Genomic DNA, 20400 nt, shown 5'->3' on the forward strand with positions numbered 1-20400 from the left:
AGTCATAGAGGACTATGCCACCTGTGCCATAGGTTAACCATCACTGCCCTAAGCTCTCACCCCACCCTTTCTTTGCTTCAGTATCAATGCTCTGCAGCCCCACTTCCTCTCCATCTCTTAAGACCATGTGGCCAAAAAAAAGGTTGCCCACCTAGTGAGGAAGCCATCTTTAAATCTAAGGACTGAAGGCAGAAAAGATTTAGAATCCAGAATGGAGATGAGTCAGTCACACCCACATAAACACCCCTCACACACACACCTCGCCGCCATGTCTGATTCACAGAAAGTGAGACCCAGACTGTCCTCTGAATGTATTTATTCCCCACATTGAGCAGCACAACACAGGAAGACAACCATCCTCACTCACAGTGACTTTGCCCACTGCAATAATCTGTCGGGAGACCCCGAAGCAGCAGTGGGGAGCGAGACAACAGGAGGGGCAGTCTAGTCTCTGCCAAGCACTGAAGAGAAAGGTAGAAAGGCAGGAGGATAGCAAGGCAACAGGCCCCTCTTCAGGAGCATCTGGTTGTAGGAGTGGGAGAAGTTGCTGGGGTGACTCAGATCTCTCAGCTAGGCCTCCAAATACCCATCCAGTCCACGGGACCTATAGGGAGATGCCTCCGATCAGGCCTTTTCCCCGCAGCCCCAGAAACTCAGAAATCTTCATCCCAGCCGGAGAACTCCTCCTCGGGCAGCTGCCGTGAAACAGAGTACCGCTTGAAATTGATGTAAGGAAAACCCTGGAGGAAGAACAAGAAACCAAATACCGTGGTACCTCTACCTAAGAAAGCCTCTACTTACGAACTTTTCTAGATAAGAACCAGGTGTTCAAGATTTTTTTGCCTCTTTTCATGAACCATTTTCCACTTACAAACCTGAGCCTCCGAAACTGTAACCGGAAAAGGCAGGGAGAAGCCTCCGTGGGGCCTCTCTAGGAATCTCCTGGGAGGAAATAGGGCTGGAAAAGGCGGGGAGAAGCCTCCATGGGGCCTCTCTAGGAATCTCCTGGGAGGAAACAGGCCCAGAAAAGGCAGGGAGAAGCCTCTGTGGGGCCTCTTCTAGGAATCTCCTGGGGGGAAACAGGGCCAGAAAAGGCAGGGAGAAACCTCCGTGGGGCATCTCTAGGAATCTCCTGGGAGGAAACAGAGCCAGAAAAGGCGGGGAGAAGCCTCCATGGGGCCTCTCTAGGAATCTCCTGGGAGGAAACAGTGCCGGAAAAGGTGGAAAGAAGCCTCTGTGGGGCTTCTCTAGGAATCTCCTGGGAGGAAACAGGGCCTCCACCCTCCCCGTGGTTTCCCCAATTGCACGCATTATTTTATTTTATTTTATTGATTCCTATGGGAAAAATTGCTTCTTCTTACAAACTTTTCTACTTAAGAACCTGGTCACGGAACAAATTAAGTTCATAAATAGAGGTGCCACTGTACAAATATTTGAAAGCTAAAAGAAAATGTGTTTTCTGCTGTTGTTTTCGTAAGCAGAGGTACCACTGTAGTAGGAACAGGAGCAGCTTTCCAACCTGTTTGGTATGGGGAAAGCAGAAGGATAGGGCCCCTGAAGGTTATTTTCATACCTGTTTGAGCAGCACTGTGGTGGGAGCCTCTATCTGACGCAGTGCCAGCTTCTTCCAGGAAAGAGAGCTGAACCACCTGAGGACAGAAGAAGCCCATCTTAAAGTTGCCAAGAAACACTGTTCTAGAGTACTAGGATTCATAGAAACATAGAAGATTGATGGCAGAAAAAGACCTCATGGTCCATCTAGTCTGCTCTTATACTACATTTCCTGTATTTTAGGATGGATATATGTTTATCCCAAGCATGTTTAAATTCAGTTACTGTGGATTTACCAACCACGTCTGCTGGGAGTTTGTTCCAAGCATCTACTACTCTTTCAGTAAAATATTTTCTCATGTTGCTTCTGATCTTTCCCCCCAAAAACCTCAGGTTGTGCCCCCTTGTTCTTGTGTTCACTTTCCTATTAAAAACACTTCCCTCCTGAACCTTATTTAAGCTTTTAACATATTTAAATGTTTCGATCACGTCCCCCCCTTTCCCTTCTGTCCTCCAGACTATACAGGTTGAGTTCATTAAGTATTTCTTAAACTTTCAAAGCCAGATAAATGAAAGTGTCTGCAGACTCTGCAGTTGAGCACTTACCGTATTTTTCAGAGTATAAGATGCGCCTTCCTTCCCCCGAGAGGCTGAAAATTTGGGTGCGTTTTAAACTCTGTGGCTTTTTGAAGCTTTTTTTTCTAGCTCTAATTTATTTTTTGTTTGTTTATTTGTTTGTTAGATTTCTAAGCCACCCAACTCCTTACGGACTCTGATTTTTTTATTCCTACACCCTGCAAATAAGGTTTTTTCCAGCCCTAAGTCTTTGCAGGCTTTTTTTCATTCCTACTCCCTCCGAAGATTTCTTTCAGCCCTAACCAGGGGATAAAAGAATGTGCTGAAGCCAACCAGACTAAGGACGCTAGCCAGATAAATATCTGGTAGGCAGATTCCACCCCCCCACGCACACACTATTTTCCTCCCCCAAAACTAAGGTGCGTCTTATACTGTGGTACATCTTATACTCTGAAAAATATCCTATAATGCACTTGGGGAAAAGGAATCCTCAATCTGAGTATTGCATTGGCAGTTCTGTGTTAGCAAAAACTTCAGAAGAAAAGTATTTAGGGGTAGTGATTTCAGACAGTCTCAAAATGGGTGAGCAGTGTGGTCGGGCAGTAGGAAAAGCAAGTAGGATGCTTGGCTGCATAGCTAGAGGTATAACAAGCAGGAAGAGGGAGATTGTGATCCCCTTATATAGAGCACTGGTGAGGAGACCTCACCTACAAAAAGATATTGACAAAATTGAACGGGTCCAAAGACGGGCTACAAGAATGGTGGAAGGTCTTAAGCATAAAACGTATCAGGAAAGACTTAATGAACTCAATCTGTATAGTCTGGAGGACAGAAGGAAAAGGGGGGACATGATCGAAACATTTAAAAATGTTAAAGGGTTAAATAAGGTTCAGGAGGGAAGTGTTTTTAATAGGAAAGTGAACACAAAAACAAGGGGACACAATCTGAAGTTAGTTGGGGGAAAGATCAGAAGCAACGTGAGAAAATATTATTTCACTGAAAGAGTAGTAGATCCTTGGAACAAACTTCCAGCAGATGTGGTTGGTAAATCCACAGTAACTGAATTTAAACATGCCTGGGATAAACATATATCCATTGTACGATAAAATGCAGGAAATAGTATAAGGGCAGACTAGATGGACCATGAGGTCTTTTTCTGCCGTCAGTCTTCTATGTTTCTATGTTTCTATTTACAATTGTCACATTTCCCCAAGCCATACAGTGAACATGTTCTAGTAACCTATTTAATGCTGTGTTTTTAAGATATTTCCTACATGTACCCATAATTCATAGCTGAAGCCACATAAGAATTATTTAACTGATATTTATATTTATTTATTTTGTTTATTTATTATTTGTATTTATATGCCGCCCTCCTCTGAAGACTCGGGGCGGCTAACAACATATAAAAGAACAACAGAAAACATCCTAAATCCAAAATTAAAATTAAAATTTCACTAATCTAAAACCCTAATTCCTTGTTTCCATGATAGCATTTTTGGCCTTGACATAGTTTTTGCTATACAGTCTAGCATTACTTCATCACCGTTATGGATGCTGACACTGTCCAGAAGCTCAGATATTATTGGTCATTTTGAACCCTGTCCCTTTATCTCTGGATTGAAACCCCAATAGCCATTTTGATACAAGCTTCAAGAAAAAGTGGAGACTTCTTCATGTAATGCACTCCTTGGAAGACTGCTAGATTAATTTTCTGAGTTTAGCACTAGAGCAGCAGACTTGTGTTAAAAAAACAGGACTAATACTATCTAGAGCAGACTGGGCAAGGGGTGGTCCACGGGCCGCATCCGGCCCACCCACTGCCTGTGATCGGCCCGCAAGCTATCTGTGACTGGTCCGCGGAGGTCGGGGTCTGCTCCAGTGTGAGGATGAAAGAACTCACCACATCTGCTGGGACTCCTCCGGTTCCTACTTTCCTGATCAGGAAAGCAGGAACCGGAGAAGTCCTGGCAGACGCGGTGAGCCCTTTCATCCTCATACTAGAACAGCTCCCGACCTCCTACCGAGAGCGGCGGAGCACAGAAACAAGGCAAACACTCCAGCGTAGTGACTGTGGTGCACCGGGTTGCCGTAAAGCAAACAATTAGGGGTCTGTAGAGTGGGTCTGGGTGTTTAAGTCAGGCCAGGGTCTGGGTCTTTACAGTATTGGGTAGAACTGAGTTAATTATATTAGTCCGGCCCTCTAAAACCATCCCAATTTCTCATGCGGCCCCATGGGAAAATTAATTGCCCACCCCTGATCTAGGGAGTAATAGCATTGATGATGTTACCTAGTTTGGTAATGAAATGTCTACAAGAAAACAACCACGCTCAGAGAGCCTCATGGATGCCACAGTTCAATCCTGAGCTACAAATGTTCACTTCTGTAGGGATATTTAGTGCTAGCTAGCATGCCATAAACAAATAACAAACTATCACAATAATGATCTGATCATTGTTCTCAAATAGTTCTCAAAAACAGTTCATTAGCTACAAATGAGCATTATGCCTTTCAGTGACAATAGGGAAATTGAACATCTGGAAATGCATTGATCTTCTTACCAATTTCTGTACATTTTGAATTACTCCACAGCTCCATCCTATTTTTCTATAGCATATGGTCCTTTTTTATTACTCCTGTGCCACCTTTTGGCAGAGACAGGTTCTGCAATTTGAGCTGATAATTTTTCTCTGCCCGGGATTATTTATTTATTTGTTTGTTTGTTTGTTTTGTCAAGTAATATTGGAGGTATGTAAAGATATAATAATATTTATGTACATACTAGTAAAAAGAAAAATAAGAAAAAAACATTAGATATAATAATATTCATATACATGGTACTAGTAAAAATATAAAGAAACATTAGGACAGGGGAAGGAAGGCACGCCAGTGCACTTTAAGTTCGTATCTGTTGTGTGCTTGTGTGTTGTTGTGGTTGAAGCTGAAGTAGTGGTTGACAGGAAGGACGTTGTAGCAGATGATTTTATGGGCTATGCTTAGATCATGCTTAAGGTGACGTAGTTCTAAACCTAGGATTGTAAGTCTAGTTGCGTAGGGTATTTGGTTGTAAGTGGAGGAGTGGAGGGCTCTTCTGGTAAAGTATCTCTGGACATTTTCTAGAGTGTTTATGTCCGAAATGCAGTGTACCTGTGCTTCCGAATGCCCCGAATCCCACTGCTGGTATTGCCCAGTCTCTGCCCTGGTCGACGCCTGCCGAGGGGGTAAGGAAGGGAAGAAAAAACAACAGCACTGTTTTCTTAGCATACGTTTAGTGGGATAAATTGGCATACAACAGGTAATGAAATGATTTGATTCCTTTTCGTACAAGAAAAGGTTACCAGCGTTTATGATCTATTATTATTATTATTATTATTATTATTATTATTATTATTATTATACTGTATTATTGTTTTATATTTCTCCTCCATACATCAAAAAATTACATCAAGAATTATAGTAAATATACTTAATTGATTTAGAATGTATACAGAAAAAAGAACGGTAAACTGTTGAAATGTAAGCCTAAGAGTTTCAACCAAGGCTAAGCATGTTTGTTAATTTTGTTTAATTGTTCAAATAAAGTCTTTCTTTTAAATAAACAAAAGAAAAAACAAAAAATTACATCAACATACACAAAGCATAATAAAAAATCACAAAAAATACTTTGCTTTGGCTTCAATCTAAACCATTACTATCAATGTTTGCCAGTCTGACCTTCCATTATCTATTCACTCAACCTTCCTTTCCCTTCCTCTTCTCCCCATCCTTCTACTTTCTTTAACTTTCTCTCCCTTTTCTTTCTCCATCCTCTTCACCCTCTATCTCCTCCTTCCTTTCTACTTCCTCTCCTTCTTTTTTTCCCTTCCTTGAGTGGAGTATCTCTAATTCTGACAGTCATTTGTTGAAGCAGCCTGGCAGTTTCTTTCTACTATCTTGTATTCTTGCCAAAGCTTTTATTATTGTGCTATCATTTTCAATCTGACCTGAAGATTTATCTTGGATGTACAATCTTTATCCGTGCTGCCTTCCTGCTCCCTACTATTCTCGTCACCTGGGTTGATAATAAAACTTCTAATCCCCCATTTCAATTTATTCATTCATTCATTCATTCATTCATTCATTTATTTATTTATTTAATGGGATTTATATGCCGCCCCTCTCCGAGGACTCGGGGCGTCTCACAGCATGTACAGAAAAAACAGGAAACAATAATAATCCAATTATACCTTTAAAAAAACAATCTTAAAATTCTAATTAAAAACTATTAATATAATTCATTCAGCAGTCAAACTAAGCATTCATCGGTCAGGGTGGAAGGTCTAAGGAACTCCAGGCCTGGCGGCAAAGATGAGTTTTTAAACTTTTTTAGAAGGGAAGGACGGTGGGGGCAGTACGAATCTCTGGGGGAAGCTGATTCCAGAGGGCTGGGCCCCCCACAAAGAAGGCTCTTCCCCTAGGTCCTGCCAGCCAACATTGTTTGGTCGACGGGACCCTAAGGAGACCAACTCTGTGGGACCTCACCGGTCGCTGGGATTCTTGCGGCAGAAGGCGGCCTCGGAGAGATTTATTCTTTAATCAATTTCTTTCCTAATTAAATTTCTTATTTATTTATTTCTTTATTCAATTTTTTTATGCCGGCCTTCTCCTTAGACTCAGGGTGGCTTACAACATGTTAGCAATAGCACTTTTTAACAGAGCCAGCCTATTGACCCCACAATCCCTTATCCAACTACACATAGAATTTCGCCCACAGTTTATAATATTCAGAGTCTTCTTTGTCTTTGATCCTCATTGTCAATCTATTCATTTCTGCACATTCTAGTATCTTCTTTAACATTTATCCTTCCGTCGGCACCACCTTTAACTCATTTATGACCTTTTAATTTACAAAACAAAACAGAGGTGAGATATGGAGTGTCAGGACGGATAGAAGTGCATAAAATGATTAGAATAGACAGAAGTGATATTTTCCTCCCACATTTACAATATTTAGCACATGTGTATCTTCCACTCAAGGGCTGCAGTGGTTCAGTGGCTAAGGTGCTGAGCTTGTTGATCGAAAGGTCGGCAGCTCAGCGGCTCAAATCCCTAATGCCGCTTAATGGGGTGAACTCCCGTTACTTGTCCCAGCTTCTGCCAACCTAGCAGTTCGAAAGCACATTAAAAAATGCAAGTAGATAAATAGGGAGCACCTTTGGTGGGAAGGTAACAGCATTCTGTCCGCCTTTGGTATTTAGTCATGCCAGCCACATGACCATGGCGACATCTTCAGACAGCACTGGCTCTTCGCCTTTGAAATGGAGTTGATGAGCACTGCCCCCTAGAGTCGGGAACGACTAGCATGTATGCGCGAGGGGAACCTTTACCTTTACTATCTCCCACTCAGTTTCTGATTTTATTTTATTTTATTTTATTTTATTTTATTTTTTATTTTATTTTATTTATTTTATTTATTTTATTTATTTTATTTATTTTATTTATTTTATTTATTTTATTTATTTTATTTATTTATTTTATTTATTTTATTTATTTTATTTATTTATTATATTATTTTATTTATTATTTTATTTTATTTATTTTATTTATTTTATTTATTTTATTTATTTTATTTATTTTATTTATTTTATTTATTTTATTTATTTTATTTATTTTATTTATTTATTATATTATTTTATTTATTATTTTATTTTATTTATTTTATTTATTTTATTTATTTTATTTATTTTATTTATTTTATTTATTTTATTTATTTTATTTATTTTATTTATTTTATTTATTTTATTTATTATTTTATTTATTTTATTTATTTTATAATTTAATTTAATTTAATTTAATTTAGTTTAGTTTAGTTTAGTTTAGTTTAGTTTAGTTTAATTTAATTTAATTTAATTTAATTTTGTTTGTTTATTTATTAGATTTCTATGTTGCCCTTTTCCTCACTCAGGGCAGCTCACAACCAAATGAAATACAAAAACATGTAGAGATCTAAAATTAAATACATTTCTAAAACCCCAATGATTTAAAACCAATCATCCACATTCATTCTATCATACATATAAATTCATTCATTAGCCAGGGCTAGATGTTAAACTTTGTGGCCCCAAACCTGCCAACAAAGATGAGTTTTTAAGGCATTGCGGAAGGCGGGGCGAGTGGTGGCAGTACGAATCTCTGGAGGGAGTTGATTCCAAAGGGCCGGGGCTGCCACAGAAAAGGCTCTTCCCCTAGGCCCCGCCAGATGGCATTGTCTGGCTGACGGGACCTGGAGAAGGTTAACTCTGTGGGACCTGACTAGCCACTGGGATACATAAAGCAGAAGGCGGTCCCATAAGTAATTTGGCCCAATGCCATATAGGGCTTTATAGGTCACAAACATCACTTTGAATTGCGTTTGGAGACCAATCGCCAGCCAATGCAGCTCGCAGAGTGCTGGAGAAAAATGGACAGATGAAAAACTTATGGTTTTCTTGGCAAGGTTCTTTGCAAGTGGTTTGCCACTGCTCCTTCCCAAGGGTGAAGGAGAATAACTGGCTCAAGATTCCCCTGCTCACGTTGTATCTAATGTGGGACTCACAGACTCCTGGTTTCCAGCCCGAGGGGGATCCTTGAGGGTCTCTGAGCCTTGCTTGTTTTCTTGCAGACAATTCATCACCCAAACTAGTGATGCCTTAACCACTACACCAAACTGCCTCTCTACTAGAAGTGGGGATTGTTTTAGCTGAACAGGATATCTCTGGATATCACTCACAGATTATTATCTTTTGTTTTTCATGGGAGCTTTTCAGAGGCATGATGGGCAATTTCACCAATTCTTTTTATGTTCATGCTTTCTGGAATAGGTGGCCAGGGGCCTGGACTCTTCACATTATTGGGGTTATTTCACATTTGCTAAATTGCAGTTGACACCGAAACCAGACATTAATCTGCAGGCCGGGGAAGTGCCATTATTAAAGCCCTCGTCTACATTTTCCACTACGTTCTCGCTACGCCCATTTGTCTAGTTTGAATTAGGTTGAGCATGTTTACCCACCCGATTCCTTCCTTCAGTTTTACTTAAGGGAGAACTTAATCGTAGCACAGCCCTGTCTGCTGTCCTATTGATTGGAATGAATGGCATCAGGAAGTCATACCTGCAAAGCTTGGCTACGAGGGAGCATGCAGCCTCACTGACAAAGGCAGGAAAAGAGAAGACACCATCCATGATCCTGCTGTATATCTTTTGAGGTTCAGTACTGTGGAATGGGGGCCTAAGAAAGAGAAGAGGAAAACGTGGATGTATAGATACTACTGTGAGACAGACCCAGCCACATCCCCACAACCAGAAGTTCCTCACCAGTGATGCCCACTCTTCAACTTGTCTAAATAGCATGACAGAGTTGGAAGGGACCTTGGAGGTCTTCTAGTCCAACCCCCTGCTTAGGCACTTGAGACAAATGGTTATCCAACATCTACTTAAAAACTACCAGTGTTGGAGCATTCACAACTTCTGGAGACAAACTGTTCCACTGATTAATTGTTCTAACATAGAAACATAGAAACATAGAAACATAGAAGTCTGACGGCAGAAAAAGACCTCATGGTCCATCTAGTCTGCCCTTATACTATTTTCTGTATTTTATCTTAGGATGGATATATGTTTATCCCAGGCATGTTTAAATTCAGTTACTGTGGATTTACCAACCACGTCTGCTGGAAGTTTGTTCCAAGGATCTACTACTCTTTCAGTAAAATAATATTTTCTCATGTTGCTAACCGTCAGGAAATTTCTCTTTAGTTCTAAGTTGCTTCTCTCCTTGTTTAGTTTCCACCCATTGCTTCTTATACTTATTCTTATTCGCCCGTAATTACAGGGTAAGCATCCAGGTGCTTTGGATAATAGTTCTGACACCCTTTTCTTTGTGGCAACCCCTGAACACTGCTATTATGTCTCCCTTGGTCCTTCTTTTTTCATTAAACTAGCCATGCCTAGTTCTTGCAACCGTTCTTCATGTTTTAGCCTCCAGTCTAATCATTTTTGTTGCTCTTCTCTGCACTTTTTCTAGAGTCTCAACATCCATTTTACATCGTGACAACCAAAACTGAATGCAGTATTCCAAGTGTGGCCTTACCAAGGCCTTATAAAGTGGTATTAACACTTCGCGTGATCTTGATTCTCTCCCTCTGTTAATGCAGCCTAGAACTGTGTTGGCTTTTTTGGCAGCTGCTGCACACTTTTGGTTCATACCGTGTTTCCCCGAAAATAAGACACTGTCTTATATTAATTTTTGCTCCAAAAGTTGTGCTACGTCTTATTTTTGGGGGGTGCCTTATATTTCTCAAATAAGACAAATTCACAGGCAGAAAAGCTGTCACCCCCCAAAGAAACTGTACCATACGGTACACTGATTACGGTACGGTACCTGTCAGTATGGCGCCCACACACACAAACGACGGCACTTATATGGTACAACAGTATACTCCCGCTATTGCAGCTTCCGGCCACCAGAGGAACTACAGTAGTCCCTCACCTATCGCTGGTGTTACGTTCCAGACCTGGCCGCGATAGGTGAAATCCGCGATGGGGAATTTATCGACTGATAGTACTTATTTAAGTATTTATATTGTAATTGTTTGGTAAGTTTTCATTGTTTTAAGTGTTTATCAACCCTTCCCACACAGTATTTATTTTAGATACAGTATTTAAATACAGTTTTTACAATTTTAGATATATATTTTTTTTGAAAAACCTGCCGATCGAGTTTGGCGGGCTGTTTAAATCTGCCAATTGACTTCCTCAGAAACCCGCAATGAAGTGAAGCTGCAGTAGGTGAAGCGCGGTATAGCGAGGGACTACTGTACAGTCTAAGCACTGTAGTGGAGACTGTAATGGCGGTGAACAGCAGCAGACTGTGTCTGCTGTACTGGACAGTACAAAGCGATGGAAGGGGCCAGCAGGGGACGCCACATTATTACGGTACCGCTATGAACAGCTTTGAATGGTACTGTATGTTTTTCCACCGTACCGTATGTAAACTTGACTACGCCTTATTTTCGGGGGGTGCCTTATATTAGCAAATTCTGCAAAACCTCTGACATGCCTTACTTTCGGGGTACGTCTTATTTTCGGGGAAACAGGGTATTTAAATGGTGTTCCACTAGGACTCCAAGATCCTTCTCACTGTTGAGCAATGTACCACATATACTGTACCAGTGCATTTTGAATGATGGTTTATCACCAGGAGGAACAATCCTTGCTATGTCCCAGCAGCAACTATAACTGAACCTCTACCATGTCTGCCTGTATTGTCAGCTTGGTCAACTGAACTCTAAACAAATCTAATAAATGGCTCTGAAATGCCATTCAGAATCTATAGTGCATAGTTAATGCTTTGTCTCTCTTTCTCCAGTTCTTGCCAATTCCACCCCCACCGCCCGTAATTACAGGGTAATTAGTCCAGAAAGACACACACCACACGATAGAAGGAAAACCCAAAAGTCTTTATCAACAGAAAAACAGAAACAGCTCCCTTTTTAAATGTCAAAAGGATTTTCTGGTACACACAAGGCACAGGTGAAATGCAATCCAAATTCTCACCCAATAATTGGGAAATTGAGTCCAATTCTAAAGTCCAGAAAGTCCACACACAATCTTGAACAGAAAAAACCACGATCTTGACGAAACTATGAATCAGATAAACTGCCATGAGGCTAAAACAGCAGGCTGCTCTTTTATCTGTAGCACTAATTACAGCAGCCCCACCCAACCACAGGTGGCCTCATTTATCTCCTATAATAATCCTTCAGTTGTTGTCTCCTATGCATCACTCTACGCATGCGTGGATGCGTCATATATTCTTGTTCAGAATCCAGGGATGATAAGGATGATTGATCTCCTCCTGGGCTGTCTGCCAAACTCCCCTCTTCCAAGTCACCCCCACCTTCTTCTTCTTCCGAGGAAACTTCACTACCTGACTCTGTCAGCAATAAAACAGGCCTATGACATGTTGATGTTTTCCCTGCATCCACCTCCACATTCCTTGGGGCAGGAGCTGGGCCAGAGCTAACCACAACCCCCCCCACCCCCCAAAAAAAATTCTTCTCCCTCAACAATTACTTCTAGAGGAGAAGAAAGGAAGAAGATACACCAGGAAGTAGTGTGTGTCCCCCATTGCTGAACGCCTGGAGAAATGCAGAGACAGACTTACCGTCCTACAAGCATTTCAAAGATAAGCACACCAAGTGTCCAGAAGTCCACAGCATAATCGTGTCCTTCATGGCGCAAGATCTCAGGGGCCAGGTACTCAGGAGTCCCACAAAAGGAGTAAGTCTTCTCCCCGCGTCTGAGTGCCTTGGCAAAGCCAAAGTCCACCTATTAAAAAAAGTATTGGGGAGGGGGGGAATAGTATTTATTTTATTTATTTATTTATTTTGTCCAATACACAATGAGGGTTTTAGTGGGTATATATCTATATACACATAATAAAATACATGATGAAGGTTATAGAGGAGATACTCATAGTAAAATATATCTAAAAATAATAGAAAAGAAGATAAAGTAATAGAACATATCAATGAAAGAATAGCATAGGAATAGAAGAGAGGTATAGGAAATATAGGAGAGCAATAGGACAGGGGACGGAAGGCACTCTAGTGCACTTGTACTCGCCCCTTACTGACCTCTTGGGAATCTGGATAGGTCAACCATGGATAATCTAAGGGTAAAGTGTTTGGGGTTTGGGGATGACACTATGGAGTCTGGTAATTAGTTCCACGCTTCGACAACTCGGTTACTGAAGTCATATTTTTTACAGTCAAGTTTGGAGCGGTTAATATTAAGTTTAAATGTGTTGTGTGCTCTTGTGTTGTTGTGGTTGAAGCTGAAGTAGTCGCCGACAGGCAGGACGTTACAGCATATGATCTTGTGGGCAATACTTAGATCTTGTTTAAGGCGTCTTAGTTCTAAAATTTCTAGGCCCAAGATTGAAAGTCTAGTCTCATAGGGCAGTGATTTTCAACCTTTTTTGAGCTGCGGCACATTTTTTACATATACAAAATCATGGGGCACATTGAGCGGGGGGAGTGGGGGGGCTAAAAAAAGTTTGGACAAAACAAATTTCTTTCTCTCTTTTCCTTCCTTCCCCTCTCTGTCCATCCCTCTTTCTTTCTCTCTTCCTTCCTCTCTTTTTTGGTCTCTTTCTATCTCTCCCTCCTTCCCTGCCTCTCTCTCTCTTGCTTTCTTTCTCTCTCTCTCTCTTGCTTTCTTTCTCTCTCTCTCTTGCTTTCTCTCTCTCTCTCTTGCTTTCTTTCTCTCTCTCTCTTGCTTTCTTTTTCTCTCTTGTTTTCTCTCTCTTTCTCTCTTGCTTTCTCTCTCTCTCTCTTGCTTTCTTTCTCTCTTGCTTTCTCTCTCTCTTTCTCTCTTGCTTTCTTTCTCTCTCTTTCTCTCTCTCTCTTGCTTTCTCTCTCTCTTTCTCTCTCTCTCTCTCTCTTTCTTTCTTTCTTTCTCTCTCTTTCTCTTTCTTGCTGAGCTTCGCGGCACACTTGACCATGTCTCGCGGCACACTAGTGTGCCACGGCACACTGGTTGAAAAACACTGTCATAGGGTATTCTATTTCGAGTGGAGGAGTGAAGAGCTCTTCTGCTGAAGTATCTTTGGACATTTTCAAGGGTGTTAATGTCTGAGATGCGATATGGGTTCCAAACAGATGAGCTGTATTCGAGGATGGGTCTGGCAAAAGTTTTGTAAGCTCTGGTAAGTAGTGTGAGATTGCCAGAGCAGAAGCTACGTAGGATTAGGTTTACAACTCTTGAAGCCTTCTTGGCTATATTGTTGCAGTGGGCTTTGGCACTTAAATCTTTTGTTATTAGTATACCAAGGTCTTTAACCGAGTGGGGATTATCTGTGATAATTTGATTACTCAGTTCTTATTTGGAGTTCAGATTCTTCTTCCCAATGTGTAGGACAGAGCATTTGCTAGTTGAGATTTGGAGTTGCCATGTGTTAGTAGGTAGGAATGGAGGACAAAAAAAATGACACTTGTTTTTCCGCTGAATCCCACAGCCCCCCCACCGTATGTATATTATGCTCTAAAAAAATGGCTTTTAAAAAATTAGAAAAATAAAGGGAGTAAGTGGAAGAGAATTCAGGCAGTGGTGGGAAAGTAATTTTTTTTCTATTTAGAGATACTCTGACATGGGAAAAAAACAAAAACCCACCTAACTGTAGCAGTGAAGAAAAGAAAGAAAGCAGTTTTCTCCACTTGACCGCTCCAAACTCGATTGTAGAAAATATGACTTCAGCAACCGAGTTGTTAATGCATGGAACTCACTCACAACTCTGTTGTTTCATCACCAAACCACCAAACCTTTACCCTTAAACTATCCACTGTTGACTTCACCTGATTCCTAAGAGGTCAGTAAGGGGCGTGCATAAGTGTACCACTGTGCCTTCTGTCCCTGTCCTAATTTTTCCCTCTTATTAGTACCAGTATTATGTATATAAAACAGTTTTATTTCTCTATACACTACCAATAACATTAATAGACTTTCTACTTTACTAGCAAATCCACTTCTGGAAAGGGTCCAAGGAAAACAATTGAGAAAAAAGCCACACAAATCCAACTCACTACCTGAGTCTTTAGTATCACCTAACCCCCAAAACTTTACCCTTCGACTATCCACTGTTGACCTCTCCCGATTCCTAAGAGGTCAGTAAGGGGCGTGCATAAGTGTACAGTACTAGCATGCCTTCCGTCCCCTGTCCTAATGTTTCTCTCTTACTAGTATCATGTATATAAACAGTTATATCTTTGTATACCTCCCATGTGTAACTGACAAAACAAATAAATAAAATAAAACAAATAAATACAGTGGTACATCATCTTACGAACGCCTCTTCTAATGAACTTTTCAAGATACGAACCCGGTGTTTAAGATTTTTTTGCCTCTTCTTCCGAACTATTTTCACCTTACGAACCCAAGCAGCTGCTACTGGAATGAAGGGGTTTCTTTTTCCCCCTTTTTTTGAAGAAAGAAAAGGGAGGGGCAGCTTGGAGGAGTAAAGATTTTGCATGCTTGCAAAGGCACTGAAATGGTGTCTTTTTAAGAAAGAAAAGGGAGGGCAGCTTGGAGGAGTAAAGATTTTGCATGCTTGCAAAGGCACTGAAACGGTGTCTTTTTAAGAAAGAAAAGGGAGGGGCAGCTTGGAGGAGTAAAGATTTTGCATGCTTGCAAAGGCACTGAAACGGTGTCTTTTTAAGAAAGAAAAGGGAGGGGCAGCTTGGAGGAGTAAAGATTTTGCATGCTTGCAAAGGCACTAAAACGGTGTCTTTTTAAGAAAGAAAAGGGAGGGGCGTCCCCCTTGCCTTTCTTCCTTCCCACTCACCCTTTAGCCTAGCCTTGCTTCTTCCACCCGCCCCCTTTAGCTGCTCCTCCCTGTCCTCTGTTCGCCTCCCTTCTAAAGTTTGGGATTTTCCTGAAGGATTTACACGCATTACATGTATTTGCTTTTACATTGATTCCTATGGGAAACATTGTTTCATCTTACGAACTTTTCACCTTACGAACCTCCTCCTGGAACCAATTAAGTTCGTATGATGAGGTACCACTGTAATAGATAAGACAATCAACCTTTTATATGGGGATTGCAATAGAGGAGGCCTCGTAGCATAGTCTATCAATGGAAACCCTCACATCCTCATGAGATCATGGAAAGAAAAGTCACTGGTATTTGTTCCCTAGGAGCAGGTTGGAGGGGTAAAGTAGCAGGTGGATTCACAAATATCACCATTGGGAAAGGACATCTGGGCTGAACTGTTGCCACAGCTGAAGAACAGCTTAAAATCTGGAGAGCAATGTCATTTCCAGCTGTTTTCAGCGTGGCAGATAAGCAGCTTAGGGCCGCTGTGTGGAAAAATGCTTAATTCCTCAGCCTCCGTTACCAGTTTTATGTAGCCCTTGGCATCCAACATGAGGTTCTCAGGCTTCAAGTCACGATATACAATGCCCTGTCCGTGCAAGTAGTCCAGAGCCTCAACCACGCAAGCAGAACAGAAGATGGACACAGGTTCTGAGAAGCAGCGGCTGGAAATTAAAAAGAAAGGATTTAAGTGGTAGAGTATATTTATTGGCTGTTCACATATAACACACCAGATCTAGTGACTGCCAGTGATGGGCTGCTGACCCCACGGGGGTAGGCACAGTGGGGGCAGTAGGTTTATGCATTATTTATTGAATAATTAATTGTTTTTTATTGGCCTTCCTTCTCTAGTACATTAGTATGATCCATAATTACTTTTAAAATAGGAAATAATAGTATGTTTTTACCCATAAACACATAGAAACATAGAAGATTGACAGCAGAAAAAGACCTCCTGGTCCATCTAGTCTGCCCTTATACTATTTCTTGTATTTTATCTTAGGATGGATATATGTTTATCCCAGGCAGGATTAAATTCAGTTACTGTGGATTTACCAACCTCGTCTGCTGGAAGTTTGTTCCAAGCATCTACTACTCTTTCAGTAAAATAATATTTTCTCACATTACTGTACTTTCATCATTTTAATCATTATCTAGAACTGAACTTTTATATTAATTAAAGAAACTTGAGCTACTTGCCTAATCTGTTACTGTACTGAACCTTGTGGGTTCAGTACAAAGCCTTAAAATGTTACTGTGCTCCTCAACAACTCAACGAGTCTACGCAGAGGGGGGGCATACAAATCTAATAAATAAATAAACAAATAATGATGTCTACCATTTATCCTTTTTGTGGCTATTCAAATAATGTGACTTAATCAACTGAAAAAGAGTCCAAGAACCTGTTTGAAAACATATCTTGGTCGATAAGCCACTCCCACCCAGTCACATGTCATTTAAGCCACCCCGTTCACAATTGTCAAGCCACTCCTACCCAGTCACATGACCATCAAGCCACACCCACACAATAAGCCAGTCCCACAGTGTGGTAATAAAAAAAATTTCAGCCCTTCAATATATTTAATTCAATAGATTGTGCAAATCCAGAAAATGGATTAGCTGTCAACTATGAAGTGAACCTAGGTCAGTGTTTCGCCTACCGCACCAGTAGCAACCCACCACTGATGTTAATACAATTTGAATACAAATGATCTCATATTCAGTCCAGGTTATCTCCAATTTGGGCCAGGAACAACTCTTATGTGCCCTTCTGGGATGCTGCTGCTTGAGGTAGCTTCCCTCATGAACAGAGAAGCCACTTCATCAGCTCCGTGTTTTCTCTCCTGCCCATCCCTCACAAGCAATTGTAGGACAGGACTCACCCCCCTATTAGACTAGTTAAAGTGGAGCTGAGTTTTCCAGAGGTAGAAAATTGTGTGGACCTTCCTATTATTTTAGACTGTTGTTCCATGAGTACATTAAGCCATGATGCAATTCTTGTTTAGGGGCATAACATGCTTCAGAGAGATAGCAATCGACTGCATTACCTACATTTTCAGTTGTTGCCACAAACTAAGCCATGAACAAAAATCTAACCAAAGTTCACACTAAGAGTCACCTTTAGTTCTTTACCTGAGTTGGTTCAGCATACTGTATAGATACTGTGCTTTACTAGCCAAGTTTTAAAGATTGTTATGTGAACTTATCCAATATCTACATGGAAAGCTCGAAATCCTTCAAAACTTAGATGGTGATAATTGAGGGCAGTATATGGAGGACAAAGCATTGTCTGTGACTCTTCCTTGGCACTGGGTCAGAAGTGTATATCCTAAGTGGAAGGTGATGGCAAACCTTTTTTCCCTTGGGTGCTGAAAGAGTGTTGGCGCGTGCTAGCGCACAGGTGTGAGTGCCCACACCCATAATTCAATGCCTGGGGAGGGTGAAAACAGCTTCCCAGGCCCCCCGGAGGCCGGAAATGGCTTGTTTCCCAATTTCTGATGGGCCCATTACGTTTGTGTTTCGCCCTCCCCAGGTTCCAAAGGCTTCCCTGGAGCATGGAGAGGGTAAAAATGCCCTCCCCATCCCCCCAGAGGCTTTCTGGAAGCCAAAAATGCCCTCCCAGTGCCTCTGTGTGAGCCAAAAATCAGCTGGCCGGAACACACATGCACATTGGAGGTGAGCTGGGGCAACACCTCGCGTGCCAGCAGATATGGCTCCGCGTGCAACCTTTGGCAACCGTGCCATAGGTTTGACATCACTGGTATATTTATTTATTTATTTGTTTGTTTGTTTGTTTGTTTGTTTATTTATTAGATTTGTATGCCGCCCCTCTCCGGAGACTCGGGGCGGCTAACAGCAACAATAAAGCAGTGTACAATAGTAGTCTGGTGTTAGAAATAACTAAAAGCCCATTAATATATATATAAAAAAAAATCCAAACATACATACATACCATGTATAGAATTGTAAAGGCCTAGGGGGAAGAGGGTCTCAATTCCCCCATGCCTGATGGCAGAGGTGGGTTTTAAGCAGCTTACGAAAGGCAAGGAGGGTGAGGGCAATTCTAATCTTTGGGGGGAGTTGGTTCCAGAGGGCCGGGGCAGCCACAGAGAAGGCTCTTCCCCTGGGTCCCGCCAAGCAACATTCTTTAGTTGACGGGACCCGGAGAAGATCCACTCTGTGGGACCTAACTGGTCGCTGGGATTCGTGCGGCAGAAGGCGGTCCCTGAGATAATCTGGTCCGGTACCATGAAAGGCTTTATAGGTCATAACCAACACTTTGAATTGTGATCGGAAACTGATCGGCAACCAATGCAGACTGCGGAGTGCTGGTGCAACATGGGCATATTTGGGAAAGCCAATGATTGCTCTCACAGCTGCATTCTGCACGATCTGAAGTTTCCAAACCTTTTTCAAAGGTAGCCCCATGTAGAGAGCGTTGTGGGCCAAGAAGCAAAACTAGCAACTTCCATATGAGCGCTTTTTTAAGGCCCGCAAACTCCTTGACCTCCTTGAATAACTGGAAAAGACGTGCAGGAGATCATTTTCTACCCCACCCCTTCCATCCTGCCCAGTGGTGGGCTACCAAAATATTTACTACCACACTGTGGGCGTGGCTTATGCAGATCACCCTGCATTTTTTTGCAACATCTTTCAGTGCAAAATGGGTGCTCTGGGGTGAAGTTCCATTTTTACTACTCCACTGCATTCTCCCCCCTGGTCCGGGCAGTAGCCCACCCCTGGTCCTGCCCCACACTGCCCAAGTCCCATGGCTGCATCTTCATACACTTCACGCAGCTTGGCCCATAGCTCGCCTCCTTGGCAGAACTCCAGCAGCAGGTAGACATGGCGGCTATCTCGAAAGGTTGAAAAAAGCCTAGGGAGGGTAAAAGAGAGATGGGCAGAATTAATCCCAGTGGCATCGAAGGGAACTGAAGCACTTTAGATCAATCAACAATGGACAGGACAATCCACGTTCTTCCTCAAAGCCCCTTTGCCTTCAAGATAACTCTCCTGTAACTCTCCCAGCAATAGCCTCCTTTCACTAAAGCCACCAAGCTCAGAGAAGGCATTTCTGTTAAAGTCATTTTAAACCTTGGAGCATGATCAAAAACAATGCTTTCTTTGCTTTTTCCAGCTCCTGTAGAGAAGGCTCCTCGGGCTACTTTCGCTTTTTGCAAAAGCATTTGTCCAGCTCCACAGCTGGAAACAGACTATGGTGTTTTGTTTAATTGGGCATTTGACTAGAACAGCGTTTCTCAACCTTGGCAACTTTAAGATACGTGGACTTCAACGCCTCGGTTTCCCCAGCGGGTATGAAGCAAGAGAAAAAGAGCAAAATGCACAAGTACGACACTATTAAAAGCACATTTGATGAATAGGGAAAGTTCTGAGTTTCTGGGCCACTATGTGAATGCAAATGAATATACGAAATGTAAATAAGACATTAAATATTCTCCAGAGCCCCAGGGTTAATTTAATTCAGCTACTTATGAAAAATCCAACGGAACGCTAAGTACCATGTGAACATAAATTGTCTTTCAACTACCAAGGTAGTTGCAGCCATAATAATTTCAGTTTGTGGGAGCTTTTTCCCCATATTCCCCTATATTATTGTTCTTTTTCAAGCTGGGATAAGTAATATTATAGAACAGGCGGCTTCTGGGCCAGATGCGTCACGTGCCGGCCACACCCAATTTAGCAAAGGGGGAGGAGTCATGATACATCATGTGACATCATGACAACGTGAGTTTGACACCCTGGTGACAGAAGAATCTGGGCAACGTTTAACCTGTATGGACTTCAACTCCCTGAATTCAAACCCCACTCCTTACTTGCACTGAGGATGTTTGGGTAATTGGGATAAAATGAAATATC

General features: G+C 41.7%; 1 protein-coding gene across 3 annotated transcripts in view; it reads right to left on the reverse strand.

The window, feature by feature from the left end:
* Window positions 1-299: 299 nt before the first annotated feature.
* LOC139157804 (cGMP-dependent protein kinase 2-like) overlaps window positions 300-20400 on the reverse strand; it is a 74365-nt gene continuing 54264 nt past the window's right edge. For all 3 annotated transcript variants that reach the window (XM_070734965.1, XM_070734967.1, XM_070734966.1), the window contains 7 exons: window positions 19310-19399; window positions 16046-16187; window positions 12313-12476; window positions 9259-9375; window positions 5276-5338; window positions 1574-1649; window positions 300-740 (listed from right to left, as the gene is read on the reverse strand). In XM_070734965.1, coding sequence (XP_070591066.1) covers window positions 654-740; window positions 1574-1649; window positions 5276-5338; window positions 9259-9375; window positions 12313-12476; window positions 16046-16187; window positions 19310-19399 — 739 coding nt within the window. In that variant the 3' untranslated portion in view covers window positions 300-653. The remainder of the gene's footprint in view (window positions 741-1573; window positions 1650-5275; window positions 5339-9258; window positions 9376-12312; window positions 12477-16045; window positions 16188-19309; window positions 19400-20400) is intronic.

Source organism: Erythrolamprus reginae, chromosome 1, assembly GCF_031021105.1.
Source record: "Erythrolamprus reginae isolate rEryReg1 chromosome 1, rEryReg1.hap1, whole genome shotgun sequence".
Taxonomy (NCBI): domain Eukaryota; kingdom Metazoa; phylum Chordata; class Lepidosauria; order Squamata; family Dipsadidae; genus Erythrolamprus; species Erythrolamprus reginae.